This window comes from Stenella coeruleoalba (genome assembly GCF_951394435.1).
Source record: "Stenella coeruleoalba genome assembly, chromosome: 6".
Taxonomy (NCBI): Eukaryota; Metazoa; Chordata; class Mammalia; order Artiodactyla; family Delphinidae; genus Stenella; species Stenella coeruleoalba.
In genome coordinates this window covers 117,294,205-117,312,431 of record NC_137151.1, presented here as the reverse complement: position 1 = coordinate 117,312,431, position 18,227 = coordinate 117,294,205, and the positions used below count along the sequence as shown (strand labels likewise).

General features: G+C 37.8%; 1 protein-coding gene across 3 annotated transcripts in view; it reads left to right on the top strand.

The window, feature by feature from the left end:
- The window catches only part of SPHKAP (SPHK1 interactor, AKAP domain containing), a gene marked incomplete at both ends in the record, with an annotated part of 128,832 nt that overhangs the window by 51,104 nt on the left and 59,501 nt on the right, over positions 1-18,227 (top strand). For all 3 annotated transcript variants that reach the window (XM_079924948.1, XM_079924947.1, XM_079924946.1), the window contains one exon: positions 1,460-1,567. In XM_079924948.1, the coding sequence (XP_079781074.1) occupies positions 1,460-1,567 (108 nt within the window). The remainder of the gene's footprint in view (positions 1-1,459; positions 1,568-18,227) is intronic.

Genomic DNA, 18,227 nt, shown 5'->3' with positions numbered 1-18,227 from the left:
GAAGACAGCTAGACTCTCCTATTTGCTTCTGCAGTCAGCCTGTTACACCATCACACCTCGTGTGGACCCTGGAGAACTCCACTGAGTACTCGTGAGATAATTCGAATGAAAAGGGTGAATAAAATCTTAGTATTATAATAAGTATAGTTTGACTTCTGGACTCTCTGAAAGATCTCAGTGACCCCTAGGGGGTCCCAGCTCACACTTTAAGAACCACAGTTTAGATAAAATCTTGGCATTGCCAACTTGAGTCTGCACTGATAACTGAAGTTCGTCATTCAATTACCTTCTCATCAAAGTGTCTCTTTGTACTGTTCTGGAAAAGAATGATGAAAATTTGTCATCTCCAGGAATAATAAACATTGAGTGGGAAAAATATTTTAAAAGTAATAATATCACTTAGCTGAAACAAAAATGTTATAGAAAAATGTGTCAGACATATTTGGTTAACTCAACATGCAGAGACAAAAATTAATGTACTTTTATCTTTATAGAACAAAAGAAGACAATCCTTCACTGTGCAAATGAAATGTAATTGAAGTGTCATTCTATTTTTGTGGCATTAACCAAACTGATTAAATGTGTTATATTAATTAAGTGAAGGTAGTTGTCAAATAGTAGCGGACATGTACCTTAATAAAGCAGAGGGTACCAGGAGAGCATTGGAGATCTTATATAAGATGAGAAAAATCCTATACAATATTTGAATAGAGTTAAGGCACATCAGAAGTTGAGTCATTTGTTTGTTTATGAGATTGAATCTTCAGAATGTTTTGGCTCAGAAATGCAATTTTTCTTCATTGCTTTAAAATCAAAGCCCAGAAACAAGGCATTTGTAAATCACAGTCGGTGTTGTTCATTTATGTATTGAAATTGATTTTGCTTTACCATACTGCTTCTACAAGGGAAAGGGTTGTTGTAAGACACTTACTTATTCCCAATCATTTTAAAATTTAATATAGTATCCTAAGTGCTCTAGAAGAGCTGTGCCCTATTTCACAGATATATTATCAAAGCTGAAGAACTAAAGAATCATAATTTCGGTAACAGTATTGCACCAAATGGAGAAACTACATTTTTTAATCGAAAATGTTCATATTGTAGAATGTAAAAGAGTTCCAACACTTCAATGAAGTTTGATTCCCTATTGCCAATTGAACCATACCCCAAAAAAATCACTTGACTGCAAATTATGCAAAAGTCACAGGTACACTGAAGTTTCCAGATGTTGAATTAGATGAGAGAAGAAACAACAGTATTCACTTCAATGTATCCCTCTAAACTGGATTCCTGGTTGAATATTTTACACCTTCTAGAGGTGCTGTTATCCTGGAAGTTTTTTCTAATATCCAGATGCTCTGAGGCAAACAAAACACTTACAGATTCTTCAGACAAGAGTTCCTCGTTTAAATAGAAAATCTTGCCAATAACACTGAGAAGTTTGTCTTGGTTCCCTCAGGTTCTCCGCAGCAACAGCCTGCTGGAATCTACAGACTACTGGCTGCAGAATCAGAGGACGCCCTGTCAAATTGGTTTTGTGGAAGACAAGTCTGAAAACTGCGCTTCTGTAAGTAAACACAACTCTGGGGATGCGGGCTGAGAAAGTGGGGAGTCGGGCGTATGTACTCCTACCAAGGACGTAATCATTAAGTACAAGATTTGGAAAGCATCCTTTTGAAAATACATAACTGGTTTATACAGTGTTAACAAAATAACAGGCAGAAGCTCATGATTCTTCTGTTTTGCTCATTTCAACAGGTAAATTAATCTTATCATTTCTCTGAAAAGGAAAAACGATGTTTTCATTTTCAAAACTGACTGTGTAAAAGATTCAGAAATAGCATCATATGATGAGAAATAAAAGCCTATTCAAGAGCGCTCTTGGATTCTTTTCAATATATTTTATAACTCCTACTAGTAGGTATTTTTCAACATGAAAACTGTGTAAAAATGTTCTACCATTCTTATAAGTTATAGTCATTATTTGAAAACATTTTCAACATAAGAAATATACAGGCATGCTTTTTAATGTTATATACTGGATCTGAGCTTTACGTATAAAACCCTCCTTTTCAAGGGAAGAGACGTCCTTATAGATAAATATTTCTTGTGGCTTAGAACGTAAGGGCGTATTGTTGATATGAGAAATCAACAACGCGATTTCTCCTTCCTATATGAAGTAGTCTGCTTCCTATATGTTCTACAAAACTATATGTTTCATTTTAACTGCAATCGCCTAGCTCTTATGGGGTCATGATTACAGAGACTGGGGGAGAATATTTCCAAAGAGGAGAGAAATGTAATTCTCATGACTAAGTTGAGAGCATCAGCTCTGAGCTATTCCTGGAGTAAGTTGCATGCCAGCATTTCTGTTAAAAGAAAAAAAAATAGGGCTTCCATGGTGGCGCAGTGGTTGAGAGTCCGCCTGCCGATGCAGGGGATGCGGGTTCGAGCCCCGGTCTGGGAAGATCCCACAGGCCACGGAGCGGCTGGGCCCGTGAGCCATGGCCGCCGAGCCTGCGCGTCCGGAGCCTGTGCTCCGCAACGGGAGAGGCCACAACAGTGAGAGGCCCACGTACCGCAAAAAAGAAAAAGAAAAAGAAAAAGAGAAAAAAGGAAGCTGAAAATGCGATGGAGGAGCTTTTTATATATAATGAGCAGAACCAGAACTGGCAGACAGAGGATGTATAACATTTCACACTGCAGTCTCATAGCACAAGGAAAGCAGAGTCCATTCAACAGACTTAATTCAATCTCTTTGTTTAGGCAAAATGATTTTGATCCTGCTATTTTGGGGACTTTTCAATCCCTTGTCCAGAAAACCAGTTGATGCTTAAAAATCTTTGGCGAAAAACGAAAAAGGATTTAGGTGGCAAGTAATTTAACAGCGATACCTTCTTTGCAAATTCAATTCTGAGACGAGGTGGAAAATTCAGGCATTTGCTGATATGGATCTCTAATTACACAGCTTTGAATTGTAAAAGGAAGAGAAATGGAGAGTAAAAGCTATCAGCATCTACACTCTAGTCAAAGTTGTCATCAAAGCGGCTCCTGTATTAAGGAGTCTGCCGTTTGGAGAAGGCACCAAAGTTGGGGCACAAAAAATGGTGTAATAAAGGGCAAAGAGGTCTTTTCTAAACTTTTTATTTTTGGAATCTATATTGCAGATCTACAATTAGAAATGGTAAATTTATAGCCAAATTTAAGATTACCATTGGATTTTCCTAAGTATAAGAAAACTCTACTCACACGCCCCCAATCCCAATGAACTCAAATTTGAACTTAAAACTGTATGACTTTCTTCCTTAATTCTTTGTCCCTTTATAGTTTCAGATGACATCAGTGAGCTTGAGCTAGCGGATTCATACTGCCCTTATGGTTCTTTCTATACTTCCCCAAAGGGGAAAAATCTAAACACAAGTAAAAGGCATACTGGAAGGTTAGTTTTCCTGCAAGAGTTTATAATAAATGAAACTGACACAAATGTTAAAAATTGTCTATGACTCTAAACTAAAAAAATTTCAGAATCCCTATGAAAAATGAACACCAATCTCTCAAAAAGTATCTTGTAGTTACTTTTTCTTAGTTTCTGAGTCCTTTCTCTCTTTCTTACTTGGCACAGATTTCTAGGGTGAGGAGAAGAAACAGAATCCAGAGCTGGACATTGCTGAGGGGAAGCTATTATCTAGAGGAAAATAGAGTTGATCAACAGCAATGCTTGACAGGACAAGGATCTCTTGATCAAAATAGCCAAACACAAGGAAGGAGTCACTAAAATGGTCAGGGAAAAAGTGCTTAATTCCTTTTCAAAACAAATTATCCGCAAAAGGATAACAATGAAGTTGTAATTTAAATTTAAAAAAATAGAACTGTATTTTAAAATAATATCTTCATTAAAGTTTAATTTAAAAAATTAGTCTTAGGAAATAATCCCAAATCTAAATCTATTAACAAAAAATCACAACAGATTCTGAGGAAACTGTAGCAAAGCTTTCCCATATTTTATTGCTTTATACTCTATTCATAACTCTGGGGTACCCCACTCTATGTTCATTGTTGCTTCTTTAACTCATTTCTTCCTGATCAAACTTAGTAGCCAACTTTTTTATATCCAATTTTGATTGGCTTGGTATCCATCATGCTGAACTCCAAGTATCTGGATTTGCAGTTTCTTAGAACTAAGTGCCTCCGAGGACCAATGTTTTCTGAATTCAAGATGTTCATTTAGAATTTTTATTGAGGGACAATCTCAGGCATAGAAACCCTTCAGGGTGTTATGGGCATGGGTCAGTACAGCTGTTTGTTCTCAAGCATCAAACAAGCTTCAAAAATAACTTTTGGTCATTATCTCAATAAAGAACTGCTTTCATTTCACAGGTAAAATGAGGTGTCTTAGTGAAGAGCAGTTTGAAGCTGTCAGAAATGGGCACTCTGTAATGGCCTGTATGGGAAAGAATCTAAAAAAGCATGGATATATGTATATGTATAACTGATTCACTTTGCTGTACAGCAGAAACTAACACAACATTTTTACGCGGGCCCCTCACTGCTGTGGCCTCTTCCGCTGCGGAGCACAGGCTCCGGACGCGCAGGCTCAGCGGCCATGGCTCACGGGCCCAGCCACTCCACGGCATGTAGGATCCTCCCAGACCGGGGCACGAACCCGTGTCCCCTGCATCGGCAGGCGGACTCTCAACCACTGCGTCACCAGGGAAGCCCTAACACAACATTTTTAATCAACTATACTCCTATAAAAAATTTTTTAAAATAATAAAATTTTTAAAAAAGAAATGCTATAGGCCAGCCAAACATGAAGTCTGACTTAGAAGGCCCCTGAAATTTACCCTTAAATTTTTTTCAAAAGATATCAAATATGAAAACTGTGGTTTTGTTTTTGTAAATAGAGTTCTCCAATCAAACTATACAATTTTATTTCTGATTTGCCATTCTGAGAAAAAAATCATATACCAACCTTCACCGTGTTCTTTTTTTAACCTAATTATTTAAAAGGGAAATGTGGAGGAGGATAATGAAATTGGAAGCCATTGTTCAAACCCAACAGCAGAAGCATTATCTTAGTAGAGGTCCTTAACATGAGTGGTAGGATTTGGACTTTTCAGGACCCTTGACTTTTTTAAATTAAAAACTAATTTAGGGCTTCCCTGGTGGTGCAGCGGTTGAGAATCCGCCTGCCGATGCAGGGGATATGGGTTCGTGCCCCAGTCCGGGAAGATCCCACATGACGCGGAGTGGCCGGGCCCGTGAGCCATGGCCGCTGAGCCTGCGCGTCCGGAGCCTGTGCTCCGCAACGGGAGAAGCCACAACAGAGAGAGACGTGTATACCGCAAGAAAAAAAAAACAAAACTAATATAATTACTTTTTAAGCCCCTATTGCTCTTTACCAGAATTTAATTTTTTATATTTCAAGAACCATCTTTTGGTTTAATGCTTCATTAAAATTACCTTGACAATTCACATTCTTTCTTTTTTTTTCTTTAATTTGAACAGACATATTTTAAAAAGAAATTGAACATATAGTTTTCTTTTTTTTAAAATTGGGGTATAGTTACTATTCATAGTTACAGTCAGACTCTTTCCTTACTGATCATTTTAAGACTTTTGGCTGTCATCACCCCACAAGTAAATTATAGCCTCTAGACTGCATTTTAATCGATGAATCATGGCATTTGAAAATGTGTTACATTTACCATAAATTTGTAAGTAAATGAATCAGATTCTCAAGCAGCCTTCAACATTCCATACATGATATTGTAAAACTACGAAGATATTTGACAGCTGTTCAGTGGGACCTAGTCTATTCTGAAACATAATAGAAAAGTTAAAGAAGAGACAAACACCCCACTTGATAAGCTGGTCTATGGAAAAATTTAGATTTACATGATTAAGGAAATATATAATTATAGAACTGTGAAGAGACATTTACATTATCTAGTCCAGATATTTACCAAGTTTTCAAACAACTTTTAAAGTTTTTTTCCTTAAAAAATCAACTTTTCTACTTATTTTTTAATTCTTTAGACTTACAGAAAAATTGCATGAAGAGGGCAAAGAATTCCCAGATTCCCTAAATGCTCAAATATTACTGCATTAGCTTTACCCTCTCCTTTGTGCATGTATTCATTGATATATCTGTGTGTAAACACACATATATGATTCCTCTCTAAAACTTTTGAGAATGACATGATACCCCTTTATCTCTACATACTTCAATGTGAAATGTAAATATTTTAAACTCAGGTTGAGCCCAGAGTTGCAGAAACCCTTGTTTAGGCTACTAATTCAGTTCATTGACTTTGTTTACTGCCTCAAGGAACTACAATGTAGATCTAAGCAATATTCTTTAAATATTTATTCAACGATTTTCAAAGAGAAGCTAAATGCTGCCTGCATAAAAGTGAAAAATCAAACAATGGTGGCAGAGTCAGCCAGATTGAACAAAACAGAAGCTCTAGATAAAACAGACAAAGCAAGTCTGCACTGAGGCAGTAGAGCTGGTCCATGTGACCTCATCTCACCCTGGGCAGTAGCTCTGGACACATTTTAAAAATCCAAGAGTTCCAGAGAAAACTTTTGAGTCTCAGTCAAATGAGAGTTCCACTGAACCTTCCCAAGCTTCTAGAAGCCAATAAATTAGAAAGGACACTTTATTGGGAAGCATGACACAGAGGGATGGTAGAGCAAAGAGTCTGCCACCAAAGAAACTAGGTGGCTCTATATCCATGAAAGCCATATGGAAGAAACCAAAACCTAGAAAAGTGATCAATAAAACTGAGAAGGAGCTTTTGATAAATAATTTGAGGGCTGAACCTAAAGTGTGTGGACAAATAGTACAGTAGTAATTTGGAGGTAGGTCTTAGACCTAGTCCATAACATTTATCAATGTCTTAGATCCTGAAACTATTAAAGAGAAACATTTTATAAGTTTATTTTGATTGAAAATTGAGTCCAAATTCTATCTTATAAGTTGTAGGTAAAATGTTACATAATAAAAATTAAGATCATTGACTTTGTTTACTGTCTCAAGGAATTACAACGTATATCTAAGCATTAAGTAAGTGGATTGAGACTTCCAACAATTTATAATAGAAATGAAAGCTCACAATGTAATTATTAATTTAAAATATGCTTCAAAACTGTACATATTGTATATTAAACAGGACATGTTCTTAGAGGAAAACATAGGCAGAACACTCTATGACATAAATCACAGCAAGATCCTTTTTGACCCACCTCCTAGAAAAATGGAAATAAAACCAAAAATAAACAAATGGGACCTAATGAAATTTAAAAGCTTTTGCACAGCAAAGGAAACCATAAACAAGACAAAGACAACCCTCAGAATGGGAGAAAGTATTTGCAAACAAAGCAACTGACAAAGGATTAATCTCCAAAATATACAAGTGGCTCATGTAGCTCAATATCGAAAAACAAAAACCCAATCCAAAAATGGGCAGAAGACCTAAACAGACATTTCTCAAAAGAAGATATACAGATTGCCAAGAGGCATATGAAAGGATGCTCAACATCACTAATCATTAGAGAAATGCAAATCAAAACTACAATGAGGTATCACCTCACACCAGTCAGAATGGCCATCATGAAAAAATCTAGAAACAATAAATGCTGGAGAAGGTGGGGAGAAAGGGAACACTCTTTCACTGTTGGTGGGAATGTAAATTGATACAGCTACTATGGAGAGCAGTATGAAGGTTCCTTAAAAAACTAAAAGTAGCACTACCATATGACCCAGCAATCCCACTACTGGGTATATACCCAGAGAAAACCATAATTCAAAAAGTCATGTACCGCAATGTTCATTGCAGCTCTATTTACAACAGCCAGGACATGGAAGCAAGCAACCTAAGTGTCCGTCGACAGATGAATGGATAAAGAAGACGTGGCACATATATACAATGGAATATTACTCAGCCATAAAAAGAAACAAAATTGAGTCATTTGTAGTGAAGTGGATGGACCTAGAGTCTGTCATACAGAGTGAAGTAACTCAGAAAGAGAAAAACAAATACCGTATGCTAGCACATATATATGGAATCTAAAAAAAAAAAAAAAAAAAAAAGCGGTTCTAATGAACCTAGGGGCAGGACAAGAATAAAGACACAGACATAGAGAATGGACTTGAGGACATGGGGAGGGGGAAGGGTAAGCTGGGACAAAGTGAGAGAGTGGCATGGACATATATACACCACCAAATATAAAATAGGTAGCTAGTGGGAAGCAGCTGCACAGCACAGGGAGATCAGCTCGGTGCTTTGTGACAACCCAGAGGGGTGGGATGGGGGGGTGGGATAGGGAGGGTGGGAGGGAGATGCAAGAGGGAGGGGATATAGGGATATATGTATATGTATAGCTGATTCACTTTGTTGTACAGCAGAAACTAACACACCATTGGAAAGCAATTATACTCCAATAAAGATGTTTAGAAAAACAAAACAAAACAGGACATGTTAATGGATTGAATGAAGGAAAGATAAGTCAAGGATAAGTCCTACGATTTTGGCATAAGCTCCTAGGTGGATGGAAGTTTCATTTACTGTGATGGGGAAGACTGAGGAGGGGGGGAACTGGTTGGAGGTAGGAGGAGGGGGTGATGCTGGGTGTCTCTCACTCATTCAAGTGGAAATCCAGCCTGGTAGCTGGATTACAAGTGGGAGTTTTTGGCAAGATCAGGAGGAGGGAGAAGAGATTTGAGGGTCTTCAAGGTGACCCTCAGAAAGTAGAGAAGATCAGTCACACCAGGAAGAATGTGTGGATGAAGAAAGGAGCTTCGGTGCTTTGTGACCGCCTGGAGGGGTGCGATAGGGAGGGCGGGAGGGAGGGAGACGCAAGAGGGAAGAGATATGGGAACATATGTATATACATAACTGATTCATTTTGTTGTAAAGCAGAAACTAACACACCATTGTAAAACAATTATACTCCAATAAAGATGTTAAAAATATATATATTATTAGAAAAAAATTATACTTCAATTTTTTTTAATTTAAATAAATAAATATTTAGTAAATATATGTATATCTTTGCACATTTTCAAGTTAACATAAATATTTTATCAAATGTTTGATTATTTTTGCAAGAGGTAGGATTTCTAGTATATTGCAAAAATTGGCATTAAAACAATCTCCTATCTCAAATGTTTAAAAAAAAAAAAAAGAAAGGAGCTTATAACTGAGAGCTGGGGTTCTGATAAGCGCACATACAGGGATCTCTATCTTTCAGGGTCCCCTCAAAAGCAAGAGATTATTTGTTAAGCGCGTGAGTCGAGTTTCAAGTACACAATGAAGTATTTTAGTGGTATTTTTGCCACTAAAAGTACAGACAGATGAATAGACCTGAGTGTAATTTTAAACCTGGGTGTTCAAACCATTTTTCAAATTTTTTAAAATTCCTTTTGACAGAAGAATGCATTATTATAATAGCTCAGATTTGGTTTGAGTTTCCATTTTCATACAATTTCTGCAATTACGGCAAATTTCCTTTGAGTTGAAAGCCAATCAGTCGAGAAAAACCAACAGCAATAAACAGTGTTTCTCATTAAAGTACCTTTAAGCTTCAAGGATGTTGACTACATAATTTAGATATCTTTTTAGCAGAATTGTTTGGTTTAACTTGTCTTTCTTAATCCATTTTTCCAAAGTCCCAGGAAAACTAGTTAGAAGTAATAGCGTTAATTTTTTTTTCATAACTTAGAGACTGAAGTTTAAAAACAAATAAATAAGAGGAAGAAATACAAAAGTGGGCCTGGCTAATGACCACCATAGGATGTCTGTTTTCAGTTCCAAGCCTCTGGAGTACTATTTCCTCTCTTTTATAACAATGAGACAAGCTCACCCTAAGCCTTTATTAGGAAATGAGAAGTGTTGCAAGCAGAATTCCTGCCCTTCCATCCTTGGATATTACACTCTTTTGAAGGCCAGAGACAGCCCTCACTGTATATTCCAGACAGTACCTGGCATGTCCGCTGGTCCATAGCATCTGTGATGTTGGTGGAATTTAATTGGATTATCTGGAGTCATTCAATGTACTTGCCAGAAGCATCTGAATTGGCTGAAACGAGTGAAGGAAACTTAGCCCATTGCTAAGTTATGCCTCAGGCTTGCTTTAATAGTATACAATGTGTTTAGCAGACAGTCTGTCAGCAGTGAGTAGGATAGTTTTGCTAAGTACCCAGGGATGAATTCTTCTGGGAGGGTCTCTCAACCTTCAGCACCATTGCCCGATTAAGCTGGATAATTCTTTGTCGCAGGGGCTTTCCTGTTCATCATAGGCTATTTAGCAACATCCCTGGCCTCTACCCACTAGAGGCCAGTAGCACCTACTCTCCAGTTGTAACAACCAAAAATGTCTCCAGGTATCACCAACTTCCCCTGGCTGGGGAAGGTGGGCAAGGGGCAGCATCACACCCAGTTGCAACTGCTGCTCTCAAGTTTCTGAAATTTTAATCTCTAGTCTCCCCTAAGGTACCTCCTATTCATGTGTTTCAAACTGAGCTGCCGCCTCACTCTTGCACAGACATGGAAAGGAAACAGCCTCTGCTTCCCCCAAAAGATCCCAGTCCTCTTGTAGCTCTCATCAAAGGCCATGTGCACTAGGAGGAAAGACTGAAAGTGAAAGGCTCACGAGACAGTCAAAGCCGCTTCAGGACACCTGCCTGTAGGTCAAGATCAATTAGTTTATGGCCCTAGCTTCTACCACAAAACAGAATTCAGTACCACTTGGACGTCCCAGGCAACCAGTTTTTAGACTGGGATGTATCATTTTTACTTATAACTTATTTTCTTTCTTTTATCAAATATAATGCAATTTCAAAACAGAACATTTGAGAGCAGTAAGAAAGAAAAGCTCCCTAACTCTACTAGTTAAAGGATCTACTCTTGACACTGGTTATTTCCTTCCACACTTTTCCCCACAAGCTAAAAAGATCAGGCATGTCAATTCACCTTGATTTCAAATGCTAATACAGGTCTTGTGTTGAAGATCTTCTAATATTTCAAAATAAGTCAGAAATCTAGTTTTCTACAGGAAATCTGATTTCTAAATGTTGGCCAGCAATAAAATTTTCTTTCAAAACAGACCACCCGTATCAGATGGAATCAGCTCGTGGGACTCGTTTCTGACATCTGTCATTTCACCTTGTGTCCACCTGGCCTCATTCTTGTTACCTGCTAACTTCTATTTGCATTTGAATTTAGGATCCCTGTCACTAAACAATCTCTTAAGTGCTTTCCAGCTCAAAAATTGTATGAGTCCAGGACCAAGTACATTACTAGAACTTCCTTTCTCATTACCTGAATTAGCTTATCCAAAATGTTACCACTCTCCACAAGCAGACAATACCACCCTCTGTGGCCTTATTCTCAGAGGATGATTTAGAAAATACAGTCTTACCTAACCTGGAATATAAAGGACAGTGGACATGAATTATACCAATTTATTTATATGTGTATATAAATATATAATGTGTATTCTATTGAAATATATATATAAATACACATTACATATATACACTATATACACATTATATATATAATATATATATATATATATATTTCTGTTGAAATGTTGTTCTGGTAAGTAAGCAATTGACTTCATGAAGACCTAACAAAGAAAAAATGGTCCAAAAGATAAAAATCAATCCTGTAAGTACATTTGCACCCAAACATCCAATTCAAGGTCCTCCACCGTCTGCCCTTTCCAAATTTGCCTCTCAGTCAGCCCTCACTTTCCCTCACCACCCTTTCCCTGGGTTCATTAGAATACTTGCCATTCTTCAAACACCTATGTCCCTTTGCCCATTCTGTTTCTGTACCCCAGGCTGCCCTGGAACCAGCCTGCTGCCTCAAAAATTCTTACAGACTTGTCAGTCAATCTGTGTTTATACAAAACAGTCATTTCAAATTTTTTGTCAACTTTTAATCATTACTTATTCAGGACAATTTGGGGAAAAATATTGCATTATGTCTTTCAGATTAATTCCTGGGGGACTTAACTGTAATTTCCTGCATTACTGACTTCACTGGGAACTGACAGTTAGTTTGTCAATTATTTCAATATTGTATTCCTTCAAAACTGCTTTGTCTTAAAAGAGAACAAATTGTCATCATTCTTAATGAAAGTACTCTTCTCCACAGCATTCTTACGTGTACACATATATTTACATATATACTTCTCCTCCTTTCTTAAAAATACTTATGTTACTCCAAATCCTCTTTAAAAAGCAAATATTAAAACAAGCAAAACACTTCTTTTGACCCTAGCTCCCTGTGAAACCACTCACCCTATGTTCCTTCTTCTCTTGACCACCAGACTTAAAAACTAACAAAAAGTGTATTGTCCCTGGCTAGTATCTGGCTACTATCTGGCTACTATCTGGCTATCTTACCTTTCTGTTGAAATTGCTTTTATTTGTGACAGCAAATCCACTAACATGTTGTCACTGCTTATGTTCCTAAGGTTTGAGCAGAACACTAACTAAACATATACACCCCCAGCTTCTGAAGACTGGCTATTTTTTCCATGGCTTCAGGAACATCATTCTCTCTTTTAATTATTTCCTTACCTCTAGGATCATTTCTTCTTTGTCCTATTCCTGGACTTCTGCTCCCCACAACCTTGCACTTAAATGTGGCTTTTCCCAAAGGTCTTTGCAAAAGCCTCTCACTGGATCATTCATCCTTACCTCATGGCTTCAGCCACATTTTTATACCAATGACCACCATCTGAGGACTACAGACTTATTTCTAAGTGCCTGTTAGATACACCCACCTGAAAATCTAAAAAATAACCCATAGTCAACATAACTTGGGTATTATCCAAAAATATGTTCCTCCTCCCAAAATTTCTATTGATGGGTTTGTAATCTACACCTTTTCCCAAGCTATAATCCTCCGAATCACACTCATCTTATTTTTCTCCCTCACGCTTCATCTCTAACTGGTTATCAAAAGTTGCTTTTGGGCTTCCCTGGTGGCGCAGTGGTTGAGAGTCCGCCTGCTGATGCAGGGGACACGGGTTCGTGCCCCGGTCCGGGAAGATCCCACATGCCGCGGAGCGGCTGGGCCCTTGAGCCATGGCCGCTGAGCCTGCGCGTCCGGAGCCTGTGCTCTGCAGCGGGAGAGGCCACAGCAGTGAGAGGCCCGCGTACCACAAAAAAAAAAAAGTTGCTTTTATTTTTCAGTTCTGGCTGTGCCTTTTCAGCCCCACTGTCACTATTCTATTGTTTAATGCCCCACATGTTTCTTCTAAATATTTAATGTGCAAAAATCTAAAGCAAACACGAAAGCAAAAATCAAAAAAACAAAGAAGTCCTTAGCAGCCTTAAAGGTCCACTGACAACTTGGTATCTTTTTCTCCTGAATTCCTTTGTAGCGTCAAATGTCTAGACTTACTTTAAGGTTCCAGTGGTACAAATAATTACATTACCAGTCCCCTACTCCCACCCTCAGCGTCATATAATTCCTCCAGGGACTGCTGAGTCAATTCAGTAGCTAATTCAAGACCATGACTCTAATTTTTAATTGAATTAAAGATGAATTCCAAGGGAATATGAATATGATCCACCACTGTTATCCTAGTTTTTAAAGTACTATGCTAAATGACAGGCCAATGAAGAAGCACTTTGACGCCGGTACTATTTGACGCTGGGAACACAATCACAGTAAGGATTTGACAGAGCCTAGCGGTAGCACCAAAATAAAATAGCTCTCGGTGAGTGTATTTACATCACATGTTAAACAAACAAAATGTACTAGAGTTCTCCTATTCTGCCAAGCTAAGTGACTAAAGTTCCATTGGTGAAATTGCAGAGCCCAAGAGCTGGAATAAACCTGAGAGGATATATTGTTCACTCCATTCACTTTTCAGGTGAGAAAACAAAATAGCAATGAGGAGGAAGATTGCTTAAAGCCACAGATTAAATTAATAGCAAAGCCAGGGCTTCCCTGGTGGCGCAGTGGTTGAGAGTGCGCCTGCCGATGCAGGGAACACGGGTTTATGCCCCGGTCCGGGAAGATCCCACATGCCGCGGAGCGGCTGGGCCCGTGAGCCATGCCCGCTGAGCCTGCGCGTCCGGAGCCTGTGCTCCGCAACGGGAGAGGCCACAGCAGTGAGAGGCCCGTGTACAGCAAAGAACCAAAAAAAACCAAAACAAACAAAAAAAAGCTTGTTAAATAGCATTGATTTTTCAACTTTAAGGAATATAATTTCATCAGCAGCCCACAAAATAGACCGTGAAATGTTACCGTTGATACTGCATGAATTGATTCACAATATAGTTGCTGGCTGGAAGCTACTTAGACATTAAATGAGGTCTGGCAAAGGATGATAAATGTCAAATAGCTAAAACTGAGTCGTTCTCTCTAGTACTGACTGCATAGCAAACCCAGTTGTCTATTTATGTCACTCATTTGTTCCAATAAATTATATTATCAACCTACAAGAGTATTTAGTCATGTATCCTTGAAATCACCAGAATTTTGTGTATTTTCTATCATGGATAGATATATCTATATCAAAGAAAATTCTCTGGTCCCTGCAATTTTCATCTAATAACATTAATAATATGAGGCTGGTGCAGGCTACAAAAACTGATATTAAAATTAAGGGCCATACTTTACTTATCACAACAAATTCTCAAGTGACTTGCCTATGTGACCTCAAAGGTTCCTTCCAATTTTGAAGCCTCTTTTCAAATGCTTATTCATTGTTCTTGACAGTCCAGTATTGGAAGAAAGTGATATTTTGCTTGATTAGTGAAAGCAGCATAGTTTTCCTAACTTTACTTTTTTGCACTGACCTTCAGTGTGGTGTTCTATTAACTCAGCAGAGTGTTGCTGTTCTAACGTTTTAGTCTGTGAAAGCACATTCCGGCTGAATTTCTTAAGAGGCAAAGAACTAGGGAGGTATATTTGGTTTACGTTAGTAACTGCAAAGGGAATTCGTCAATCAGTGTCACAGGCTTTGAGCTATTCTTATGACAACTCAATTTTACTATTTTTTTTTCCTTCAGTAACTTTGTCTTAAAGATGCCCTCTTCCCTCTATCCATCACAACCCTTTCTCACGCTTCTTATGGGCAGAGATCTCTTTGATCTAAAGAGAAGTTATTCAAAAGTGGGAAAGCAAAGAATTGGACTTGAGCCCTGTTCATGTGCCTGGAAACTGAAGGGAGAATTGATTTGCTTAGGCAAAGTCCACTTAGGTTTTTCGTTTATGAAAGCACTTTTCACAACTAATCAATGGTGAACATTTTAGAAACTCCCTAAAATGAAGCCCCACAAGACATTTCAGATGACACAAAAATATGAATTCCTGTGGTGCATGAAAATTTACATCACATCATTTGTTTGAAAACAAAACCAAAAATATGAGTAGCTTATAATTAATAATATTTATGTATGAATATTTTAAAAATGTGATACTAACAGACTGATGTTTTCTTTTTTTATTTATTTTTTAATAGATCTTTACTGGAGTATAATTGCTTCACTATACTGTGTTAGTTTCTGTGGTATAACAAAGCGAATCAGCCATATGCATACACATGTCCCCATATCCCCTCCCTCTTGAGCCTCCCTCCCAGCCTCCCTATCCCAACCCCGTAGGTCAAAGACTGACATTTTCTTAGTGTGTTGATGGTTACGAGAAAAATTCATGCAGGCTTTAAGCCCCTTTCAAATCAGCTGTGCAGACATTTACTTGCCTTCTTATTTGTAGTCCTACTATTATTAACGTCATCTCTTGTTTAAATTTTTTTTATTTTTAATACTAATTATCCATGCCAGGAAGCCATTAATAATACACGCTGCCCATGCAAGATGAAAAGGGCAAATAATAATATTTCACCGAGTTTTTACAGAAACCCTATGAAATAGCCAGAGTAGGTATTATAAGTAAAGAGAGGTGTGTGAGTGTCGAAAGGTTAAATGTTTGTCCAGGAACATAGAGTGATGGAGTTATTGCCTGAAATCAGGTCTTCCAATTACATTTGCCAAGCAACAATTAACTGGGAAAGTAAAGTCTTATGATTTCATATCCTTAATTTTCTAGAGAAGCAATTGACAAAATACAGTCCTCAAGCCAAATCTGGCCCACTGTCTGTTTTTGTAAATAATTTTATTGAGACACAGTCACGTCCATTCTTTTATGTATTGTCTATGGCTGTTTCCCCACCATCACAGAAGAGGTGAGGAAATGCAGCAAAGACTTTTGCAAGATAAATACTGCTGCTTTGCATTATTGGTTTAGTACGGATAAAAACAAGACTATTTCTGTTCTATCTGAGGAATCTCTCAGGTCTGTTATACATCAAGTATTTGAAGGATATTACTTTTCACCATCAAGACTTTAATTCATTGATCTCTGCTTCCCATTACTTAAAACCATGAAATGTTCTGAAATTTTTATCAAAATGACATTTCCATGACTGTTTCCCACAAACTCGCTTATTCTTGTTTCACTTTAGTGTAGCCTTTTTGTGCCTGACCTCTTAGTGGCTTCCAACTTGACTACTCAAAGTGTCCTAAGAAATTACATGTTTCATAGCATTTTCTCCTGACTTACATTTGAGAATTAGACAGAAATATTGCCTTTTCTTTTCCCTCTGAAGAGTAATCTGGCATCTTTTAGGAGAACAATATTGCTTCCTGCATAAATCTAGCTTTTGTTTTTCTCAAAGCTGTAGTTACTGATCATATTTTTAGTTCTGTAAACATTAATTTACCATCCCATTTTACTGTAGCCTGTTAATCACAACCTACCAGCAGTCACAAAAGCCATGGTCATGGTCTTTGAGAAATATTTGATGTGTGCTGGGCAATTCAGAAAAAAGAACAAACACTGGTCAGCTCTTTAGAAAAGGAAAGCAAGTCCTTGGTAATTCAAAGAGGGTGTGATCAGAGGATACATTTCCCTACTTCTGGGCCTCAGATTTCATGAAGTAAGTTAGCAGGGGCATACGCATACACACCTGAGCCCTACCTAAGTCATTATTAATTTGAAAACCAGACATATCTGTGTGTACCAAAAGACAATGTACTAAAAGGTTACTACATCCATGGCATAAGAGAAAAAATGCAGGTGTTATAGAAACCTTTTCACCTTTGAGATCCATTTTATTGATGATATTCTGTAATTTGAATTTACTTCCATAATTACGTGCTTCCTACCTTAATGAGCGTTGTGCTACTCCCTGGAACCACAGTGGTGACTGAGATAGACATAGTCTCTGCCCTCCTGGATCCAAAATTTTCTTGGCCTTGGAATAGAATGGCTTCATTTTTTATGATAACATGTGTTATAACATGCTGAACAGAAACTGACTGGCAGGAATACTTGTTGAAAGAAAGAGAAAGAGAGAAAGAGAAGGAAGGAAAGAAGGAGGGTTGGAAAGAAGGAAGGAAGGGAGGGAGGGAGGGAGAGAGAAAGGAAATAAAGCAGTCAGGCAGGCTCAAATAAAATGAAGGCAAAGTCATATACTATAGGGGGTACTTCTGAAGACGTCAATAACTCAAGATTAACTTCTCATGGACATTAACATAGAATATAGATAATGGATGTGAGATTATATCAATTACCCCATTATAGAACATTTTTTACATTTCAATACACTTTTTAATCACAGCATGTATTTACAGTAATTTTTGCATTGCTAACACCTCTTTTCAAACGGTCAAAAAATACCACCTGCCTCAGTGCAGACCGTTGCTTGGCTTGAGGTCATAGGGGCACATTATAGAAATTTCAGCCTTAAGGTTAATCTCCAGAAGTTTATCTTTGTCCAGCTGTAGCGTCATTTTTGCAAACTGAACAAGATGTCTGCCTTGATTTTTTTCCCTAGTTTTCTTAACATTGTCTCTACTATTTCATAGAGCTGTTCTCTCCTAAGTTAACTATACGTCACTGGAAATGGTCCTCTGGTCTTTCCCATGACACCACATCACTGTTAACTTCAGATTCAAAGGTATTAATTTTATGCAAAAAAAGAAAAAGATTTTAGATGATGGTAGGAGTACCTGCTAAAGTAACATATATCAGAATCACTCCCAGAGTGGCTGAGAATTATCTTCTCTGGTCGGTTTGTGTTATCATGAGAATTCATCGTGGCAGAACGGATCATTCTGTCGCTCCAGACAGCCCTACTAGCCGAGAGACATGCTCTCTTTTGCAAGGGTGCAGAAATGAGTGTGATTA